Raw genomic sequence first — 21,051 nt, forward strand, 5'->3', positions numbered from 1 at the left:
TCTATAATAAAATCGCGGAATTAAAAAAAAGCGGAACTAATACACAGAGATGATTGTTTAGCTTCGGACTATTTATGTAGAAGGACGTGCTTGTTTTGTGTCTGTGCTGAAAAAGGGGCTTACTCGACTGGTCGTAAGTACTATTGAATTCCGCTTTATCGTCATACGCTCGTTATATACAACATTTAATAATGACATGGCAGACAACGACCTTACGACATTCAGGGAGCGCTGGAAACAAGAGTTAACGAGTAAAAAAGACGAGGGGCGACTTGTTTGTGCTCCTTCCTCCTCCCGGAATGTTCCTGATCAGTCAGGCCAAAGAAACTTGAAAAATACTAACGAGCCTGGCGATTGTTTAAAACCAGACGAGGATGGTTGCATAGAGGACGAGGGACGCGTTGGAGGAAAAGCTGCTGCAGAAACCGACACAGAAGAACAACCCGAGTATGTGTCCATTGCACGGAGTTTGCTGGATGGGAGGACAAGTCCCCTGTTGGACAGGATTCAGGAAGAGAGAACCAGGAGAAAGAGGCTGTATCAGAATATGACAGATGCCTGCAGTGCGTCCCTGCAGCAGCAAAAGCAGACTGAGAGAAAAGTGAGGAAAGAAGCGGAGCTGGTGGATCAACTCATTCAAGATCTGGTATGAGGATGGTGCTATAAAAGATGGGGGTTAACCAGAATGATCCAGTGTATAATATGCATTGTTGATCGTCCTTTTTGCAGAATGAAGTCAATGATATTCCCTTCTTTGATATTGAGCTGCCATACGAGTTAGCCCTGAAGATATTCCAGTATCTCAACTGTGCTGAGCTCGGCCGCTGTGCCCAGGTAAGCTTAATGTAAAGGTAATGGGCAAAAAAAAAATTAAAAAACTACATGAGTGTTTCTATCTGCTCCAAATCTGGGAATCTTAAAAGGTACAAGATGATTAGAACAGCAGTCTGGCCACGTGTGTCAACATAGCCCATGAAACTATTAAAATTGGTTGTGGGCTTTTCTATTTCTCCTTACTGGCTGTAGTTCTCATTAATCAGGAGTCTAGATGCCGTTTAAACCCCGAACTAAAAACTTGATAAGCAGATAGTCTTCACTTAAGGAATATTGCCAGGCTTAAGTTCATCCTCTCCTGCACTGGCATGAAAACAGTTATTACAGCCAAAGTTGGACTTCTTTAACTCTTCAGACAAGTTGTTTCATGTACAACCGATGCAGAAAGCTGAAGCCAGAATTTTACCAGGAACCAGGAAAACTGACAGTTTCAGCATCCTTCTGCTGGGTTCCCGTAAAAGTTTAGTATCAAATCTAGAATTCTATTTTTCTGCTTTTAAAGCTTTACATCGGTCTGCTTTCGTGTACAATCCTGAGCTTCTCCGCCAGCACTCCACCTCCAGATAGATAGATAGATAGATAGATAGAAACTTTATTAATCCAGAAGGAAATTGTCCAGACTCCTTAGATCCTCTGCTTTTAACTGTTCTTTTAACTTTGGCTGCTTCAAACCTTTGGAATAGTCTTCAGCTGCCAATTAAATGTGCCCCATCCACTGAAACATGTAAGACACGTGAAGACTTTTGTGTTCTCTGTGGCTTTTAATTGGACTCAGTATTTGTTTGCATTTCAAGTATTTTGTTTATTTATATTTGTTATTTTCTTTTTAGATAATGATTTTACTGTATACTATATGAACTCTCTCTCTCTATACATACACATACGCATTTCTTTTAATGACTATTGTAACTGTTTTCCCTATTTACTATTCCCAGTTTTACTATTGTTCTGCCTCAATGTTTCATACAGCAACCTTTGACCAACTCTGGCTGTTTTAAGCATTCTTTTATAGGCCAAACTTGGCTTGGCTCAAAAAAAGTGTCGTCATTCTATAGCGAGCGTTACTCGCACATGAAGAGATCGGTCATGGTGGTTAATACACGTGGTGCTAGTGAGTATTTGCAGCAGTTTATTTTGTGGGAGAAAAAAACAGCTACAGGGCTGTGTGATAGTCAAAGAAAACTTCAAGATATGTTTAAAGGAAACTTTACTATAGACTGATAAGACCGATCACATCCACTTTATTTTAATTGCGTTTTTATTGTGGCTCAGGTAAGGCAAACAGTCAGAAGGGGTTTAAAATGAAAACACCTGGGAAGATCAAATAGATATTTTGGTTGGACGGTGACAAGAATTCTTGTTCTGTGGATAAAACCACAAAGAAAAATCATAAAAATGAGCAAATGGTCCTTTCTTTGTGAGCAGCTGTCACGTTTTTGCAGTGAAGTACTTTATCCACAGTTAACTGATGCTCTTCCCCAATATGCCGTATTGCTTAGGGCAGCTTCAATAGCTCATGTGACTCGATTTGGTGCAGATCAGTAAATCACATTTTGTGTGGCAGACTTGCAGTCCTTGGTGCACTGAGTCCATTTGGCAGGCAGCCGGCCTCGTTAAGCACAAATGAGTGATGCAAGCCCTTAATGTATGCTGACTCAAATCACAGTCATGCTGTCCAATCCCCCTCCCAGGTGAGCAGGGCATGGAGAGTCCTCGCAGAGGACGGGGTTCTGTGGTTCTGGATGTGCACGAGGGAGGGTTACCATCAGAGCGCCAGCGTGTCCGACTCCCCCTGCTGGAAGAGCACCCTACGAGACTGCAGGAACTCAGCCAAAACTGTGCAATCCAACTGGAAGGTGGGCTTGAGCCTCTGGGCTTCAGTGAAAAATGAACTTTACATTATATTTCAAAATATCAAGTTAGGAAATTACAAACTATGAACTCTGTAATCTGTCGTCAGCATGCGGCTGTAACAACATGGAAATGGGATTCTTACACAGGCAATAACAGGGAATGTCTTCTTCTCATTTTGACGTAGAGGAACTAACACGATGTAGATGGTCATTATGAAAGCCAGCCTAAACTACATACACGTCACAGGCAATGCACGTTTGCTGAATTACCACAACTTCATTGTAATGGTTCATATTTAAGCCAAACAATACTTTCTGCATAGAATCGAGTGGGCTCAATCAGCCAGCTGCAGTTCGAGTTGGGGAAGGTGCTGTGTGACGTCGGCTCCTGTGATAACTTTGTCCTGGCCGGGTGAGTTTCAAGAACACCTGCAGACATCTGGTGTGTGTTAATGTGGACAGTGACGAAGGCTGCTCATTTTAACTTGTTTTTCTGAGTTTTTCTGTCCTATTTTTGGCAATTGAATTACACCCCATAGGGGGGAAGGAAAAACAAAAAAAAAATCTGCTTTCAGTTATGTTTTGGTTTGATATTATATGTGTATTATCAACACTATAAATATTTAATTTATTTGATATAACAGTGTTACGTTCCTATGGAACAGCCATCTGAGTTCTATTTCCTTCTTCGTATTTACATTTCCTGTAGAAATTGAAGCTGAGAAGGCCACACACTTTCTGAAAATCCCAAGGTGCTCTGGTTGGCCAGCTTCAATGGTCTGAGCAGGCATCACCTACGATTTGCTTTTGGTGTTTAATTGAATTTAAATTTGCTTTATGTTCTCTCATAAATGATACTACTAACAGATGTAGTTGATCGTTAAGAAGAACGTTAAATGCAGGTCAGGCCAACTAAACCTTGCTTGAACTAGCTGGATTGAGACAGTGATGAATTGTGAGGGACCTCGGGGACCTCGATAGACTTCCCACAAGGAGATCTGCGGCATCTCCGGGGAAAGATGTGATTAGATTCCCATCAGTCGTGCTGCGTCCCACTGAATAAGACCATATGTCTGTATGGTTTCATATTAGCAGACGTGTGACACGCGGTCCCAAAAACTGTCGAGACGTTAAATAAGGTGCCTTACACAATGGGAACATTCTGTTAAATCCACAGTTTCATACACTTGCTATTAACAAATTTACAATGTCAATACTTTTCCCATTACTGCTATTTAATGGTAATTGAGCTAAGTGAAAGTACTTGAATTTGTTTATCTTGAAAAGAATCAATGGCGGTTAAGAGTAATCAAGAGTGATTCAATTAGGTCCACAAAATCATATTAGTAAACCGGTGGAATGAGATTTGGCACTTAAAAGGCAACAGGAAAAACCGTCTCTGCCAGATCTGGCCAGATCTGCTGAGGCCTGCATGAAGACTGCACAAACTTCCCTCCTCACAGAAGTTTTACTTGGATGAGATTTGGCATCATCATCCTGTTGATAGCTGGCAAAAGCTAAACTGTATATTTCTTTTGTTACTTCCTGCCAGATCCTGTGAAGCCGCAGACAAACATATGGGTGCGCACTTGTGCACCTTGTGTCAACCTTGGTGTCACGGTGTGACACAGTGCTGCTATGCGGCGGAGACTCGCTCAGATATGATAATGTCTGTGGAGGTTTGCACTTTGTCGTCTCCCACAGTGAGAGTGAAGGAGAGGAGGGGACTTGAGCTCAGAATAGAAGAGAGGTCTGTTTAGTTTGAGGGGTCGACTTTTGTTCGTAGTTGTGGAATGGAAATGAAAGCAGGACTTTGCCACCAAGATGGATGGAGGAGAGGTTTTAAAAGAAAAGAGGGTCAATTTTAATAGAAGCAAAAGTAGAAGTACATATTCAGCCTCTTTAACTAAGTAAAAGGGAAAAAGTATAGGCTCTGAAATGTACTTTAGGTATAATAGTAAGATATAACCCATAAAGGATAATTCCACCTGTTGTTTCAAAGCAAAGCTAACCGAGTCTCACATCACAGTAGAATTAAAAGAATCTCAAACCTTTCTGAATGAAGTTTTGGATAAAGAATAGTTTATCAACAGATGCACCGAGGCATTTCCAAATGTTACCGTCCCGTCCATGTTGACTGGAATCAATCTCGATGTTGGGAAATCGCACAGTGATACGAAACAAGATTAAAGTTTCCATCAAATACGTAAAGACTGAAATAACAAGCCTCCTTTAAAAAAAAAAAAAAAAAGTGATGAGTTGAAAATACAGATCTCGGTGTTAAAATTTTGCCAGAAAAAGAAGAATCTGTGGAAAATAAGTAAATAAAGCAGAGATACAGTAACAAGCTGTAGTGGTACTTGTTGGACCTTAAGATGGTCAAATCAAGAGCATGATGTTGCCTCAGGTCTGAAGGGGTTAAAAGAAAGGCAAACAATCAGACGTTTAAAGTTTCATCTTTGACTCGGGTATGTGGCAGCTGAGTATTACTTTGGTTAATGATTCAGTATCTAAATATATAGCAGAACCTGATTTTTTTTGTTTACCTTTTTTGACTTTGAAACTAAAGAGTTTTGAGCCCACAAAAGTTTAAAGTTTATGCTGTACATCGCGTTAAAAGCAGCTGGTTGGAAATAAGATCCGGTGGTGCGGGGGCGATATGTCGGCTTTGGTGAGCCAAAAGAGCACCGCTGTAATCTTTAAAAGCTCATGTAACAGAGCACAGAAAAAAGAAAAAACAGAGTAAAGGTGTAAGGGGGAAAAATGTGCATCCATACTGGAGATAAATGTTTGCTTGTTAACATTAAAGGTACACGTCTGGCGATGTGAGGCTGTGGGATACGCTGCACTGGGACTCAACAGCCTCTTACCTGAAGCCCAACAGTCTGTCAGCTAACACAAACCCCAGACCACATGTCAGCCACGTCCGGGTCAACAGCACAGTGGCTGCCGCCGCATATGAGGATGGTAAGTGTGCGTGAAGCAGCGCTGAACTTGGTGGGGAAATGCACCTTACACATTGTTATCATCAACGTGAGAATACAGGGTGCTCAAATTATAAACATTTAACATCTGCAAAGTAATTACTTGAACCCCTTCCCTTCCACCACAGGAACCAGGGGCTAAACAAAAGTACCAAAGGGATGATTCACAGCCCTGTTCAAAAGTCTTGCTTCTTTTTAGAGCACTAGTACCTATTTGGTGGAACGCTAAACAATTCTGATTGGTCCGGCTCTCCCTGTGCATTTTTTCTGTCTCTGTCATCTCATGTCTAATTCCCACCACACACTATAAACACCTAAATGTTAATATCCGATTCACAGTTTCTGATTGATCATAGCCAGTACAAGAAGATGCAATATTGGCAGATTTTTGGTTAAAGCAGCTGCTTCCTCCTTTAACTTAACCCTTTCACTGCAGCTTCATTTCTACTCAGTAGAAATGAAGGAAACCGAGGTCTGAGGGAACCTTTTTGTTCCTTAAAAAGCACCCACTGGGATTAAAGAAATCAGAATTTTTGGTCCAAAAAAGGCTTTAGCCTTTGTTATGTAGCAGAGACACCTGTTGTTCTCGATCATGCTGTCCTCTTTCATTGTTCGGATCCAATTCAGGCTGGAAGAAAAGAATTGACAGTAATGCACACAAAGTGTGTGTTATTTAGAAGGTTTAGTTTGCTTTTGTAACCTCCACAGACAAAAGGATGTGTCAGTGATCAAAAGTACTTTGTGCTTCTGGAAGCTGGCCAATCAGAGGAAACTCAGCTTTTAGGGTGGGTGGATGGATTTACCAAGCCTGCAGGCAAGAGGGTTCAAGGGGCATGTGAATCACACAAAGCTATTCAAGTGGAGTACCATGGTAAAAATGTACAATACTACAATACAGTACTTGTAAATGATCAAACTAAATCAACTGGGTTCAGGATCAGTATTATCAGCTCTGGCTTTATTATGTATTATGTTATTAGTATGGTTTGATTCGCTTAAAGCCTTTGAACTTGTTGTTTCTTGCTATGTACCCACTCTTTACTATTATATTATGTCTAAAGGTTGTGTGCTTTTTGTACAGGTTGTGTAGACCTGTGGAGCACAGAGACGGGTGGGGAGCCCATCCACCACTACCAGAGCTCAGGGAGGATCCAGGCTCTGGCTCTGAGCCCGGACAGTCCCGTCCTGGTCTCCGCCACTGGATCAGACGTTCGGCTCGACAGCGCCAACGACTGCGGCTACTGGAGGACAGTGTGCCAGGCTCGGCTACCCAAGACTGTGAGTCAGGCAGTTTGTGTCTTCACTCGTATGAAATGTCTCATAAATCAGTGTGTTATTGTGATTGTCTGCTTCTCTCAGCTGTGTCACGTTTGCTCACAAAAGAAATGTGTACATTTTCATGTTTTGTGAATATATTTTGTACTTTTTGGACATGGTCAATTTTTACCTCAAAAGCATAAACAACGAGATGAGTTAAACCCTTGATGAAGTCACTCCACGTGCAGATGATCAAATAGTTAATTGTACCTATGTCTTGTCGCCAATGGCAGGTAGAGAGTCTGATTTTGGTGCCGGGCAGGGTGGACCAGTGCCCGCTGGCAGGTTTGGCAGCAGGAGAGGCCGTCTACCTGTTGAGCCCCCGAGAGGAGGAGCCACAGATGCTCCACTCAGTCTACGGTCATCCTGTTACCTGCCTGGATGCCTCCAACACCCTGCTTGCTTTTGGGGTGAAGCGTACAGGCTGGGCCATGCATGACGGGGGCAACAAGGTGGGCTCACTTTCTTTAGACAGGAAATGTGCAAAGATAACACGAATAAATCGCTGTGACCATTTTAAGTGTCTCATACTGATCAAACAGTGTCAATCAACTTAAGATAAATGACCCTTTTGGAAAACTTAAAATATTCCGATAATGTGCCATCATTGATGCTTTTTTTCTGCCTTTTGCATGGTCAAACCTCAGAGACTGTATTGTTGTCGTGCTCATTTTAATACAGCGTATTTCCAAGCAAGCAGGGATCTCCAGATTTCTAGAAAAGAATAAGACTAACTGGCTGTGTCATATGTGTATTAAATACTGAAGCCAGTTCACATGCTTGTCTTGGCCTTTACAAACAGCACTCCTTTGTTTACATGGAATTGCAGTTTAGTGTTAGTGTGTTAATGGAACTGATGGCGCGGCCTCAATGTTCTGTGGGGGGTTGAATATGAACGCTGGCAAACTACATGCCCAATCTGAAACCTCTACATCTGGATTTCTAGATGTGCCGCAAGAAGATAGCTACCTTGACCATAATCATTTAAGTGAAAGGTTTCCATTAGAGTGAACAAGGTCATTTGTGTTTTTCAGCAGGTGCATAATGAAAAGATGGGAAGTTGATTTGGTTTGTTCAAATGGAGAGATGCTTGTTGTGCAGTGGCAAAAAGCAGCGAGGACAAAAGTTCTGGCTTTAGGCCATTATGAGTTTAATGAAATGCTTATCTTTCTAAATCAATTAAAGTCTTATAGGAAAAAGATGTGTCCTCCTTTTTGAAATGCCAAGCATGCTCTGCATGTCGTTAAAAACCAAAAACTTGAATCTGTTTTGATTTTAGTTGCTTTGCGAACAGCATTTGCTCATCTGTGTAAATGTAAACCGGCTCTCTTGGGAGTGCGATCACTGTTACTCTGCGTCCCCGTCGTCTGTCGTGCACTGTAGGGGATATGCTTGTAGTAGAAATAGCTATCTTAAATTGCACCAAACGCTCCCTGGGCTCTGCTCTTAATTACCACAAGTTTTAAGGGTACTTTGATCGAGTGTTGTTTCTTAACCTCCCACTGTTTGTTTCTAATAATACTGTGTTTCTAAGGACCCTGTGCAGCTAATTGACTTTTAAGCCCTTACTTAGTGCAAAGAGCCATGAGACAAACTACTCTGTTGGGATCAGGAGGCTTCTACTCTGGGCTCATTGTGCATTCTCAAGTTTACTACACCAAGTTTTTATTTTTGGTGGAAAGCAAATAAAACCAACAAACAAAAGTAGACACCTATTTAGTTTTTTCAGCTGCCGTTATGTGCTGCGGTGGAGCAGTAAACATCTTCCATGTGTAAGAGGGAAGCAGGCTGTTTGGGATTGATGGGCTTTTGGCAAAACTTAACGACACTGACATCATCCCTACTCGAGAAGCGTAGTTTGAATGCTGCAGCACTTATTCAAAGGCAGCGACCACATAGAGGACCGGAGCGAAACGAGCACAGACGTCTGGCGGTTCTTTATTATATCGACTTATTTCAGTAGAATATGATTTTCATTAGTTTTTTTTTTCTGGATGTCATTGCACACTGATCACACACCAATCAGCCATAACATTATGACCACATCACGAGCGAGTTCCCCCTTTTTCACCGTGGCATGACCTCTGAAGATATTCTGTGAGAGTTCAGCAAAGTGTGTGTGCATCCCTCATGGGTCAGACTTGTTTGTCCCTGCACATCCCACAGATTCTTGATCGGATTGAGACTGCGTCTACACAGCTCATCTTAGACTCCTAATCAAGCTGAATTTCCATTTTTTTCTCTTCGGCTTTGCAGTCTCCCTGCTTGAAGACCAAAAGCAGCATTTCACCTCAAACTGAATTCATTTTACTTAGCATTGAATCTTCTGAAGCCTAGGTTTGCTGTTTCCTGAGAGATCTTAGCCAAAACTAACTTAATTATGTCAATTCATCATCAGCATATCGCTCTTGCCTCTCGACACATCTCACAGATTTAATTAACTTGTCTGTCACTCCTGTGATGCTTCCCTCAACAGTTTCATACCGCACAGAAGACGGAACATGATTTGGCTGCGACCGTTTGTGCCGCCTTTAGAAAAGAAAACATATGCCTCATTAAAACTTGTCGAGACGCATGGAGCTGGTATCCAAGGAAGCCATCTCACGCCTTTTTTTCTTTTTTTTTCACACCAAAAATTAACACTTTCATTCACAGCATTTTGACTCAGATAAACTGACGGGTATTATTGTGTTTTGTCCATCTGATGTCGGCTCGTGGTCATTAGGAAAATCTTAAATCTCTCATACTGTTTCCGGTGTGAATGTTCAACTTTTACTTCTACTCCTCCTGATCTTTGACACTGCCTGGGAAGGCGTGTACAGTATGCACATGTGGCTGAAGCCGGTCTCCAGGTCCTCATTAATACTTGCCTTCCTCTTGTCAGCGGACCAGCATCACCTGGGCAGCCACCCAGCTCGTGGCTCTGATTTCAATGCAAGCTGGCATCCGCACCTGCAAACTATTCACCCACTGCAGTGGACCTCCCACAGAGCACAGTCATATCTTTATAAGGTTTAGAGAGAAGGTTACGTGGACGGAAGGCGGAATGAGTGGTTTGATGTACACTCTGTATGAGCAGACTGTCGTGTGTATGTCAAATGAAACATGACTTAAGTGATCAAAGTGTTTTTTTTCCAGATGAGTTGGTGCTGGCGTTTGAAAAAAATGTCATGTGGTGCAAGCGCGATTGATCTTAGAATGAATCAGAAGCTGGACAGTTTAATTTGTCTTTAATAAATAAAGATGTAGCTTTTTTTCTGTTTGAGACAGAATTAAATCCAAATTTTGTCTGATAAGAAGCCCCGCTATCACAGCTGTAATTTTCAGTCGCTCATGGTTAAGAGAAAATTCTGAACGAATGCACATGTAGGATTCATGGAAATATTGTAAGGAGATCAGTCTGCGGGCGTCAGACTGATTTCACACAGTGGTTTAATCCAGATAATTTCATCAGGAGAAGTCAGTAAAAGTGTGATAGGACTTGTGAGTTCACTTGCTGAGCTACCTTTGCTGTCAGCCAGTTGCCATAACACTATAATTTGATTTTGAAATGCAATAAGAATGAAACTTTACCATCGAAGTCCGTCCTTGTCACTCCTCGGACACGCACACAGCGGCCTGCACAGCAGCAAAGTGGGAGTGATGATACAAAAACACTGCAGACTGCTGATTGGTCAGAGACCCATCGCCTATGGGCCTGAAAGCCTTTACCGCAGTGCACATGCTGACACACTTCCTTGTTCCATGCAGGGGTTCGTAAGACAGACCAAACAATTTACAACATGAATCTCAAACGCAGCAAAGTTGCTTTTGTTATTTGTTGCTGCAGTTTCACACATGCTGTGCTGATAAACAGCTGCTCCCACCCAGAGTGAGGGGTGGGGGGGTGTTGCTGCCCGCACCTGTTGTGCATTTTTATTGTCATTGGAAGCTCATACGTGCAACTGTCGACCCGCTCACCTGTAGCTGTTGTTTTTGTAGTATCGGCTAAGATTGTATTCAAGTGAACTGGCGCCTCCAGTGCTTATATGCGATGTAAATGGCATCACATGGCGTGTGCAAGGCTCCCTGCAGACAACTGTATTCGCAACCACGCTGAGCTATCCATTGGCTTGATTTGCGGTGCACATCTCAGTGGATTAAACCAGGGCGGCTCCTTTTAACCTTTTTTTAAATTAACGTTAGGTTCTTGCGACTTAAAACATGAATGAACCAGACAAAGCTGCTCTTCACGTTTTGACGTTTCTTCTCCAAATTCCTTTGTTACAACCGGCAACAGTTATCAAGCCCCTGCAGTACAAGCAATGATTCTGCACTACAAAATGAAATAGTATCAGCAAGCTAATTACAGAGCTCTGAGACTTGAAGAGCGTCCGTACATGAGTAGCTGTTCAGTTCAGTTTTTTTCTTCTTCTTGTAAATGAAATTGAGCGACTCTGCTCTGCCCTGTGGGATGCGTTGGAAATACCAAATAACATGAAACCACAAACCTGCCACTAACATGCACCTGAGCCACTGGGGCTAATCTCTGTTTGTCCACATGGTGTCTGAACTAAATGTGGCTCTGAACCTGCATTTGTTTCAGATGTGGGAGTCATGAAGGGAGCCATCTCAGCGGGTAACTTCATTGGTGAGCTCTTCCCTTCTATTTGAGGGAGGAGGTTGACGGATTCTTTTGTTGGACACCGTCGGTCCACCGTGACACTTGATTTTGGTCAACAACAAAACGGCTGCACTTTGGCCAGATGTGTTTAAGGATACAGCGGTAGCATCATTAAAAGATTTCTTAAAAAGTGCAGCAATAATAAAAAAAAAATCCTTTTAAAAGTTTAGTTTTTTGGGGGTTTTTTTCACCTGCAAGCCTCACTGGAGCTCCAGCAGGTGCATTGCCCTGTGCAGTCCTCTATAGTCATGCTCACAAAAACCTGCTGCTGCTCGCTCTTACTGGGCCACAGTATGATCACAAAGCGGCTCTTTCGCCTCCCTCGTCGACAGTTCTTCATTTCAGCGGTGAGGTGGGTAGACATTTGATAAAAGTATCCTCCCAAATCCGCAGTGATTCACTGAGAACAGCAGGCTGAAGCTCATTGCTGCCTTCCCCTCTCCTGCACTGTCCAAATCCTATCAAGCTGTCATTTCAAAGCCCGGTGTGATTTGGGCTTTGCCCTGAGGTGGTGCACAATTAAAGCTCTGCTTGGCCCAATAAGGGGACACACAAAAACTGCTGGCACCTCCTCAAGGCTTACATCATGCCTCTCTCTCTCTTTTTTTTTCCTTCCTTGAAACATTTTTTTATTTTCCTTTGTTGCTTTCTCTCCATCTCTTTTCATCCATCTTTCCTTTTCTCCCCTACCTTTTGGCTCTCTGTTTTTCGCTCCCTCCCTCCGCGGCTTAATTTCTTTGTCGTTTTAATTATTCAAAGACAGTTTTTGCCTGGCGGTTATCCTGTTTGTTCTGTCTCGTTTGGATGAGAAAACACCAGCTGCTAATTGACCGATTAGGCCAGCTCCGGATGACATCATTTTAACTTTCACGAAGAAAGTTTACTACTGCTATCGAGCCAAAGGCAGAGCGTCTTATGCTGTAATTGAAATTTGCCTTTGTTTTTTTTTTTTCTACCCCAGTTAATCATTTGATTCTCCTCTTGATTCTGCCTCATGTTGCAACCATGACAGAGCAATGACAGAGTAACTTTGCAGACACATGGCAGATTTATGGGTGATATCCTACTTGTTGCCACCGCAGCTGACTGGATGTGACATGGGCCGCATGTTTATTTGCAAATAGAGCGAGTAACACTACTGATCACAAGTGGTGAAGGACGCGTGTTACTCCAGATGCTCTGAGGAAGTTCTTTTTTTTTTGTGTGTTTTTCCAGCCTAAAGTCAGTCTTTTACATTTGTAATCAAACCACAGCAACAGCATGCAAAAGCAAATGCAAGATTTGGAATCAACTCCTGACGTTTTTAAGCATTTATGAGATATTGAAGGAGGAGCCCACACTTGTCCACGACTGAGTCAGTTGTACTGTTGTATTTGAGCCAGTGGCTCCAAGTCCATATTCATTAAAATGATGTGGTAAGCAGCTCAAATAAAAACAAAAAAATGTGTTGGTGTTAGAATATTCCAGAAGTAAATGTACAGAGCACAGCTCAACAGGAGTTCTGACTTTTGTGAGACAAAGTGGACCAGACTTGGTCTGAATTAGACTGAAACAACTTGATACAACGTCTGACTTCTGTTACTTCCTTTGGTCGCAAATGCAGCGTCGTAAATAATCAGGAAATTGTAAATTGTGTCAAAACTTTGCAGTGGTGGCTTTACTTCCTCAAATTAGATTAAATCAGACTGTTCCTTAGAAATGAAGGAGCTCATTTTCAGCTTTAAGTTCTGATGCTCACGTCGGGCTAACAAAGTATAAATTGTGGCTCTTTTTGTCCCCGATGTTAGGAGGCAAGTCGAAACTGAACAAGTTACATGCAGCCTGACACCAAACATCCAAGATGTTACACTCTGAGTCTGAATAAAGTAATTACTCGTAACATTTTATTGCATATTCTTCGTTATATCTGTCTACAACTCGCAGGCATAAACCGAGGCTTCCATTAACAGCATTTTGGGAGCTTCATGTATTCGGCATGTACTGTAACTTTGAATTCTTTGCTGTCTTTGGCTGTAACGGCTGGAATCATTGTCCTGTTACATTATCATCCAGTGGGGACAAAAAGGGGACCACAGGATTCAAGTTTTCCAACATTTGGTGTGTTTGGAGTTTGATGGAGTTTAATAAATGATTTCAGATCCACGTCTACAACCTGGAGACGAACAAACTGACAGTTTGTGTCGGCAACTCGCCGGGAGATTTCACCTGCGTCAACCTGAGAGATGGCCCCCCTCATATGCTGGTCTGTGGAAACAAAGACAGGAGGTAGGACACAAAAAATACACACAAAGATGATGCATGAGGAAAGAAAGCTGAGTCTGAAACCTGAACCTGAACTTGAACTTGTGTGTCTGTTCAGTAGTTCTCCCATATTGACTCCCGATGAAGGAGCCTGAGACACTGAGGCTTGAAGGAGAGAACAGGTGTTTGAAAAATGTGTGAAAAAGGACAAGGTTCTATTATATTTATGCATTCCTCATCGGTTTCCTTGAAAACAAAGCTTGGTGGAGATGAAAGACAAGCTTTCAAAATTCTTAAGAGGAGGAACACTTTGCTCATCTGTCTCCTCATTACCTGGTGGATGTTAAAGATGGGGGGTGGAATCTGGAATCTGGCTACCTTGATTCCATCCAGCAGCAACAATAAACACACGCGTCCATGCTTACGCACACACTCGCCACATCCTGGCTCTCTTGTTGAGGAAAAGACACATAAAAGAGCCATTCTCTTCTATTCTGCACTTGTTAGTGGGTGCTGCGATGCGTGAGCTGCCAGGAAAGAAGAAATCCCTGGCATGTCTTCATCCAAAGCTGCCCCCGCTGCTTCTATTCAACACCAAACCCATCTGGCTTTTAAGTAGCTGGCTTCAAGCACAAGCGAAGACCACATCACCCCCCCACCCCCCTTACTAGTAACGATTAATAGCACCTGCACAAAGACGAAGAAATAGTCAGATAAAAATGTTTTGTTGAGGACTTCATTCTTGGTCTTTGCTTTCTGATCAGATTTTGTCCAAAGAGGTACACACACTGGTGCGGCTCTTCCAGTTTGGCCTCAGCTGATGCAGCACTCGGTCAGGGACAAATGGAAATGGGGGAGACTGAGGGACAGTCTGCAATCTTGGCCCCTCGACAGGGTGGCTTTTAGCCAGAGCCTAATGCATCCCTTCTTTTTATCCAAATTAGTTTTTTTTTTTTGTGAGATCCAAGGAGCAAATGAGGGGTCCAAATAAGAGCTGTCTGGAAATCGCATCTGTTCAACAGGAATGATGTGAGCAGAGAAAGAGGGGAAAGTAATGAGTGTTTTACCTGTGGCCATTGGTCACCTGTCATTATGCGTGGGTCTCAGTGTTTGAATTGCAGCCATATTGGTGATCCCTTCGTTTACCACCATCGCTCTATTCAGGCAGTGAAATATTCTACAATTTACTGGACGGTTTGGCTGAAATCAGGTTCTATCCTACCTACAACCTCAAATCTGAGAATGATGGGATGGAAGCTTTTAGTATGACGTTCTCTTCTTTGCAGACGTTTTAATTTGTTCATATACAGCCATATTTGTATTTCAGGCTTGCAACACGTTAAAAACAACATTGCTTTATGTTGCCATTCACTCTCGGAGACATTCTGGCGTTACAGGCAATGGCATTTTTCTCTTATGTGGTCACATTTTTCCTGCAGACGTCTTATCACGCTGTTTGTTTAAAAACCGCAGGCAGGCATATCCAGTACCTGTACCTTCTTCTTCCACAGCTGCCACTTTGTAATGTGTGCACGATGCATCGTCTTGTTGAAAAAGGCACAAACTCTATGACGTTTCCTGTATTAATGCTGATCACAGAAGTGAAATGGAGCTTTTCCAAAGACATTGATGCAACCCTAAATCGATCATGCTTTTGGACTTAATGCTGATGAGCCTCTGAGAGCTTGTAAATCAAAGGTGTTCAACTTTATGTGCTGAACTTCCTGCAGATTGAATCTTTTAATGACATTATGAAATGTAAATAGATGCAAATCCGTTAAAATATATATATATATTTTTTTTTCCTGAAACATTGAAACAAATTTCAGTGATTTTTCTAATGCATTAGTTGAAAATCCTCAGAACTCTCCCTAAATTGCCCTGATTGCAGTTTTTTGGGCGAAATGTTTTGCAGGCCTGACATGCTAGAATGGATGTGCATCAACAGATAAAGTTTAATCGAATAAAAGTCTAATTAAATAAATGTAAAAATCACTGGAGTTTTTTTTTGGTTGGCTGCAGTCATCAGGCTCAGTGTCACTAGAGCCCAATCACTGCTCCTCGTGTGCAAAGTGGGAATGCACTTGTTGATGACGCTGATCAACAGCTCTTACCAGCCTAAATTAACCGTTCTAACTGACTAACATTCAGGCGGTCCAGTTTTCTCAAACTCAACCAGCTGGACGGTAGATGTGACGTACCTGAAATGACTGCAGGCCTGGGTCTTTAATCGATTCTCTGCTCTGCATTGGTGCAAGTCTGACTCTAGGAATAGGACTACATTTGTAGCCTTAGATCTTTCTTAGTGGTTCTTCACATTTCTGAATAGAGTGTGAGGCGGGTTTCAGTCTGTCCAAATGGTTGAAACTATTTTTTGTAATGCACACAATGTGTTTGGAGCACATTTGAGAATTTGCTTTACATAGATTTTAAATTTGGTCTTCTTTGAATAACTTATGATGCCCCAACTTCTTACAATCAACTTCTTCGCACAATCAAGGCTGCGTGCTTTAGCTCAGGACTTCACAACTGAAAAGCTAATGGCATTACTGTCACTGCCACCATTAGTTCATGCTAATAGGTACGAATGGTGAAACTAAGATGAAGGAACATATATCCAGACATCATATAAGCATTAGGTTCTCTAAATGCTGTGCAGGCTGTTCTGTTGGTAATCATGTTAGTCATCGGTTTTTCCAAATATTTCAAGGATGTTTGTGGATGTTTTCAGACCATTGATGCACACGGAGCTCCACACTATGCACACTGTTCTTTTGTGGAATGTGGAAAAGGTTTTCTAGCCGTTGGGTTCACTTGCACATTATCTGGTCCAGTGCTCATGGACATTAGTGTAAAGTCCGCAGACTTGACAAAGGATGCTGTCACATGTAAAATAAAACTGTGCTTTTTCTCTATGTGTCACATTGCAGTGTTAATTATTAAATTTTTTTAGCTTGTCGAAGGGTTTACCTTGTTAATTCTTTATTTGATGATTTTTCCTTCGACTGATCATAACCCACCAGGAATATAACTGCAAAACAATCTGTAACAAAGCGTAGTGATACTGCCAACATCTGGTGAACATCTGGTGGTTAACCCAACTTAAACTGAAAAACACTTATGACCACCAAATCACAAGACTGAATCGCATCGGACTCAGGAAATAATGATTGATGTCTTCTTCTGGCTTTCAGAAAATAGCCGTTCAGGAGTTATCTGAGCGTCTCCCGCACTTCCTCTTGATTAATGAAGAAGAATCTGTCCAGTGACGGTTTACTAAAGACAGAGTCGCCTCCAGCTTTAGATTTATGGGCCCAGTGGTCTGCCAGTATCGTTCAGTCCTCATTGTTTAAACGTGCACTTCCATCACGTAATGCCACTAAACAGGCAAAACTAAGTGCAGACAACAAGTCCGCAGTGCCCATTTAGCCATTTAAGAATGATTCTTTTTAAAAGTTTTGCAAGTGGAAATGAAATCTGTCTGAGTCTCCAGAGGAAATTTGATTATGGTAATGAAGACTTGGAAGGAGGCTGTGCCTGGACGGAGTCATGTCCTGGATGCTCTCAGCTGCAATAAAGCCACAACGACAACAGATGGAGCTGAAGGTCCCCTGGGCTTCTGTTGCTAATGAAACAAACAAAGCAAAAAAAAAAAAAAAAATCCTGCTCTTGTTGCCTTTTATCCATCACAGACTCTATGACTTTAAAATGCACAATAATGATAATTATAGTAATCCCAAGTTCATAACAGCTTATTCAACACTCAGCAAAGAGCTAATTCTTGATATTCTTTTGGAATGGAAACGGTGCGGAAAAACGTACCATTTAATGCAAAATTAATCAAAAATACAAGTCAAGCACACAAGTGAAAAACGTGGATTTTAAAATTCTGATTACATATTTAAGTAGATGGGTTTTCTTTTTGTAGGCACCTGGAACAGAGTTTTAAAAAATGAAGCATTTCTGTGATGAACGTTGCTTTGTGCAGCAGGATTGCAGGATTCTGATGTCGACAGTTGGTTTGAACTGTCGGTTCATTAATAATTCATTTTTGCAATGTGACAAGTGTGCTTTAAAGGCACCCCCCCCCCCCCTTCTTTAACAACACTAAAAACATTCAATCTCTCTGCAGACATGACATCATCGTTGGTTTTTGTCTGTGTATATTTTGCTGTCCTCACGCTGTTCTTTTGCTGTTTTTTTCATTCATGCTTTTGTCCTCAACTGGATTTGCTTAAATCTAATTTCTATCATTTGCCTGTTGCCATTCCACTTGTGGGGCTTATTTGATTTTTCAAGCCTCATATCACCCATTTCATGTTTGTTTAGTTGGATTTGTGTCTGTATTCTACACTTAGTTGGAACCTTATAGTACAGCATTTCTCATGTCACAGTAAAAGGTAAAACAGACAGGAAAACAATGAGATGTTTGGCTTCATCTGAAAGCAAATGTGTCTGAAACTAAAGATGGGAATGACACATCTGCTTCGGTTTGTGTTTGGTCTCTGCAAATTGAAACGCTCTTGTGTTGCTCTTGCAGCAGTTTCTCCAAAAAGTGAGAACAGTGATCTTTTGTCTGGAAATCAATGTACTCTTTGACAAACTGAACTCTCACTTGTTCAGTCTTCGTTTTAGATCTCCGCCTCCGTTTGCCTGAAGTGAAATCTAAAACCGTCCTGCTTCACTGGAAATGTCTCATGTGCAGCCTTGTTCTCATTCTCAAGTGAAATTTTCACACGCATTCTACAACTGGCCAAAAATGGTTAAAGCATCAGATGAATGCAGCTCTATCGAAGCTACCAACGCTAAACACAGTTGCATGGCACAAAAATCTAAAAAGCACGGTTTATTCTCCTCTGCTATGACGCAGGGTAAGGGTGTTTGACCTGAGAGCGGGCTCCTCTGTGGCGTCCCTTTACGCCCACCACCTGGGCGTCACATCAGTGCAGGCGGATGACTGGAAGATTGTGAGTGGCGGCGGCGAGGGATTGGTGTGTGTGTGGGAGATGAGGATGGGAACTAAGCTGTGGGAGATGCACAACAGGTGGGACTTTATTTATAAATGTATCCATAGCATATTTGTTTTTGTAATAATCATTTTCTTTGGTGGGTGATTTATTTTACGGTAACACAAATGTGCTCCTAAATTAGTTGTGACGGATGTTAGTTAGAAAGCAGACTACATCTGTTTGAACACGCCCAACGTAGCTTTATGTCATTCTATGACTGGAGCACATTTTGAATCTCTACATTTTTGTATGTAATGTGAATATAAGCATATTAACTTGGATAACATCTGCAAGTAAACAAATGCAAACAACAGTGTGATTCAGATAGGTACCGAATGTGCTGTCTGTCTTTGTAACAGGCATCCTGTAAGGCATGTACGCTTCAGCACCAGCACCCTGTTAACAGCCAACATTCCCGATGACAAGTCGCCACGGGGGGCCTGCATCACAGACGATGACCTCACAGCTCATCGCAGGTCACCATCTTACACCCACACCTCAATTTTTTTTTCAGCCTGGCCCCTTTTCTACATCCTCTTCCTGTTAATTCATAAAAGTTAAAAATACCCATCAAAATGGGAATTTTTGGCTTTTAGATACACATCTAAAAATAATAGATGCGCTGATTGAGATGATGTGAGTCACCAGCTCTTCTCGGTCTGAGCCGGCCAACAGTGAACTCCTCCAAGAATGACCTTCTTGGTCTTTCCAGATATGATATAACATTCCAGATATTTCCAGAAAGTAATTCCTCATAAGGAGCCATTTCCATTTTTTTCTTGTGGATGTCCACCGCAGTTGTTTTTTCCCTCCCATTCTCCAAGTTTGTTTCCAGTTAGGACAACGTTTTCTTCTGCCAACGTAGCCTATCCTGCCCCCCTCTGGTGACTGTGCAGTCTGGTTTATTCTTTCATAACAGTCAGTAGAAATGGGTCAGTTTCACATTTCTTATTTTGGCTTAAGAAAATAATTTAAAAAATCTCTTAAAACTTGCTTTGCTCGAAAATGGAACCAAATCCGACTTGTGAGGTTCCTAAAGAAAGAGTTTATTTTAGGAAATCCATTTATTGGATTTGTTTTAGTTCTGAAACTCTAATTTAACCTTCAAAGCTGAGACAAAACATGCACATTCATGCCAAATGAGGGTTTTTTGGGCTTCACTTGGCATGGGTGTGCATGATTTGTGATTTTGGACTGTGAACAGCTCTTAATTAGCTGTTCTGTGCTCGATATGTCACCGTGGGGCAATTACAGTAGCCTCAAGCAAAGCCCTAATGTGTCTCAGCCTTTCTTTGTTTTCTGATGTCACACTTTGGCCAGCAGTGTGTTGGACAGGTAGTCGGACTTTTCCACAGGTTTGTTTCCTCCGTGTAAACACCAGAATGACTTATTTTAGTCTCCGCTTTGGCAAAGAAGTTTCAAAATGTTTTATCAGCTTTGAAGCTGTTGCTGTCAAGTCAAACTGCTGCAGCATACAGCTTTTTATATATTTTTATAACTACGAACGCTGTTGTGGTCAAGAAATTTGTCAGCTTGTGTCTCGTTTTACTTTCCCAAACCTCCATTTTGTTTGAATTTTTCAAAAAAAGTTACAAACAAGATTTCTGTTGCCGTTACTGATGTGATTTTGTATTTAATACCTCAGACACAGGGGAGTCATCTGCCACTACGACTTCTCGGAGGACGCGCTGTCACAGGATCACATCCTGCCCATCTGCAGGTCTGACTACATCGAGTCATATGGCTACAACTACAACATCAGCCTGGCGGTGCCCTACGACAGGCTGTCTGGCTCCCATCCATCTCACTGACAAGCAGTTTTCCACACTGCTAACAGACTGGCTGCGTAACTGAATGGACAATAAGCACATTCATTGGTTTGATTCTGCAAACTGCAGCTTTTTAGTTTATTTTTTTATAATGTTTGTCAAATCAAGTCTTCTGGAAATGTATCTCAGTAGTTATTGGTGGTTTGTGGAAAACTCAGCTGCCCTCGTTGTTACGACGTTAGCTTTGTAAACTGGATCTGAAAATTGATTTTAAATTATGTTTAGCCTCCCAGGTATGACACGCTGCAGCTGTGCCACACCACAGCAATAAAACATGCAATTTCTATCTTGTCTCCTGATGAAAATGTATTGTTAAGAACA

At 41.9% G+C, this 21,051-nt stretch overlaps 2 protein-coding genes and 1 long non-coding RNA gene across 3 annotated transcripts in view; 2 read left to right on the plus strand and 1 right to left on the minus strand.

The window, feature by feature from the left end:
- Nucleotides 1–21,051, minus strand: part of fbxo21 (F-box protein 21) — a 286,959-nt gene that overhangs the window by 249,504 nt on the left and 16,404 nt on the right. The gene's annotated exons all lie outside the window — the stretch shown is intronic.
- The window catches only part of LOC140309539 (uncharacterized), a 45,099-nt gene that overhangs the window by 21,981 nt on the left and 2,067 nt on the right, over nt 1–21,051 (plus strand). The gene's annotated exons all lie outside the window — the stretch shown is intronic.
- Nucleotides 75–21,016, plus strand: fbxw8 (F-box and WD repeat domain containing 8). Its single transcript, XM_072387430.1, has 11 exons — nt 75–646; nt 730–834; nt 2,526–2,690; nt 3,011–3,099; nt 5,497–5,654; nt 6,753–6,949; nt 7,222–7,440; nt 13,789–13,916; nt 18,763–18,936; nt 19,261–19,377; nt 20,547–21,016. The coding sequence occupies exons 1-11, from the start codon at nt 197–199 to the stop codon at nt 20,710–20,712; spliced, it is 1,968 nt and encodes a 655-aa protein (XP_072243531.1). The 5' UTR covers nt 75–196; the 3' UTR covers nt 20,713–21,016.

The sequence above is a fragment of the Leuresthes tenuis genome, unplaced genomic scaffold (genome assembly GCF_036924035.1).
Source record: "Leuresthes tenuis unplaced genomic scaffold, fLeuTen1.0.hap1 SCAF_6, whole genome shotgun sequence".
Taxonomy (NCBI): Eukaryota; Metazoa; Chordata; class Actinopteri; order Atheriniformes; family Atherinopsidae; genus Leuresthes; species Leuresthes tenuis.

Excerpts from the sequence above, each read along its gene's own strand:
- fbxw8 (XM_072387430.1), top strand. The coding sequence starts at position 197 with ATGGCAGACAACGACCTTACGACATTCAGGGAGCGCTGGAAACAAGAG. Across the intron at positions 647-729 it reads ATCAACTCATTCAAGATCTG|AATGAAGTCAATGATATTCC; the intron begins GTATGAGGATGG and ends TCCTTTTTGCAG. Across the intron at positions 5,655-6,752 it reads TGCCGCCGCATATGAGGATG|GTTGTGTAGACCTGTGGAGC; the intron begins GTAAGTGTGCGT and ends CTTTTTGTACAG.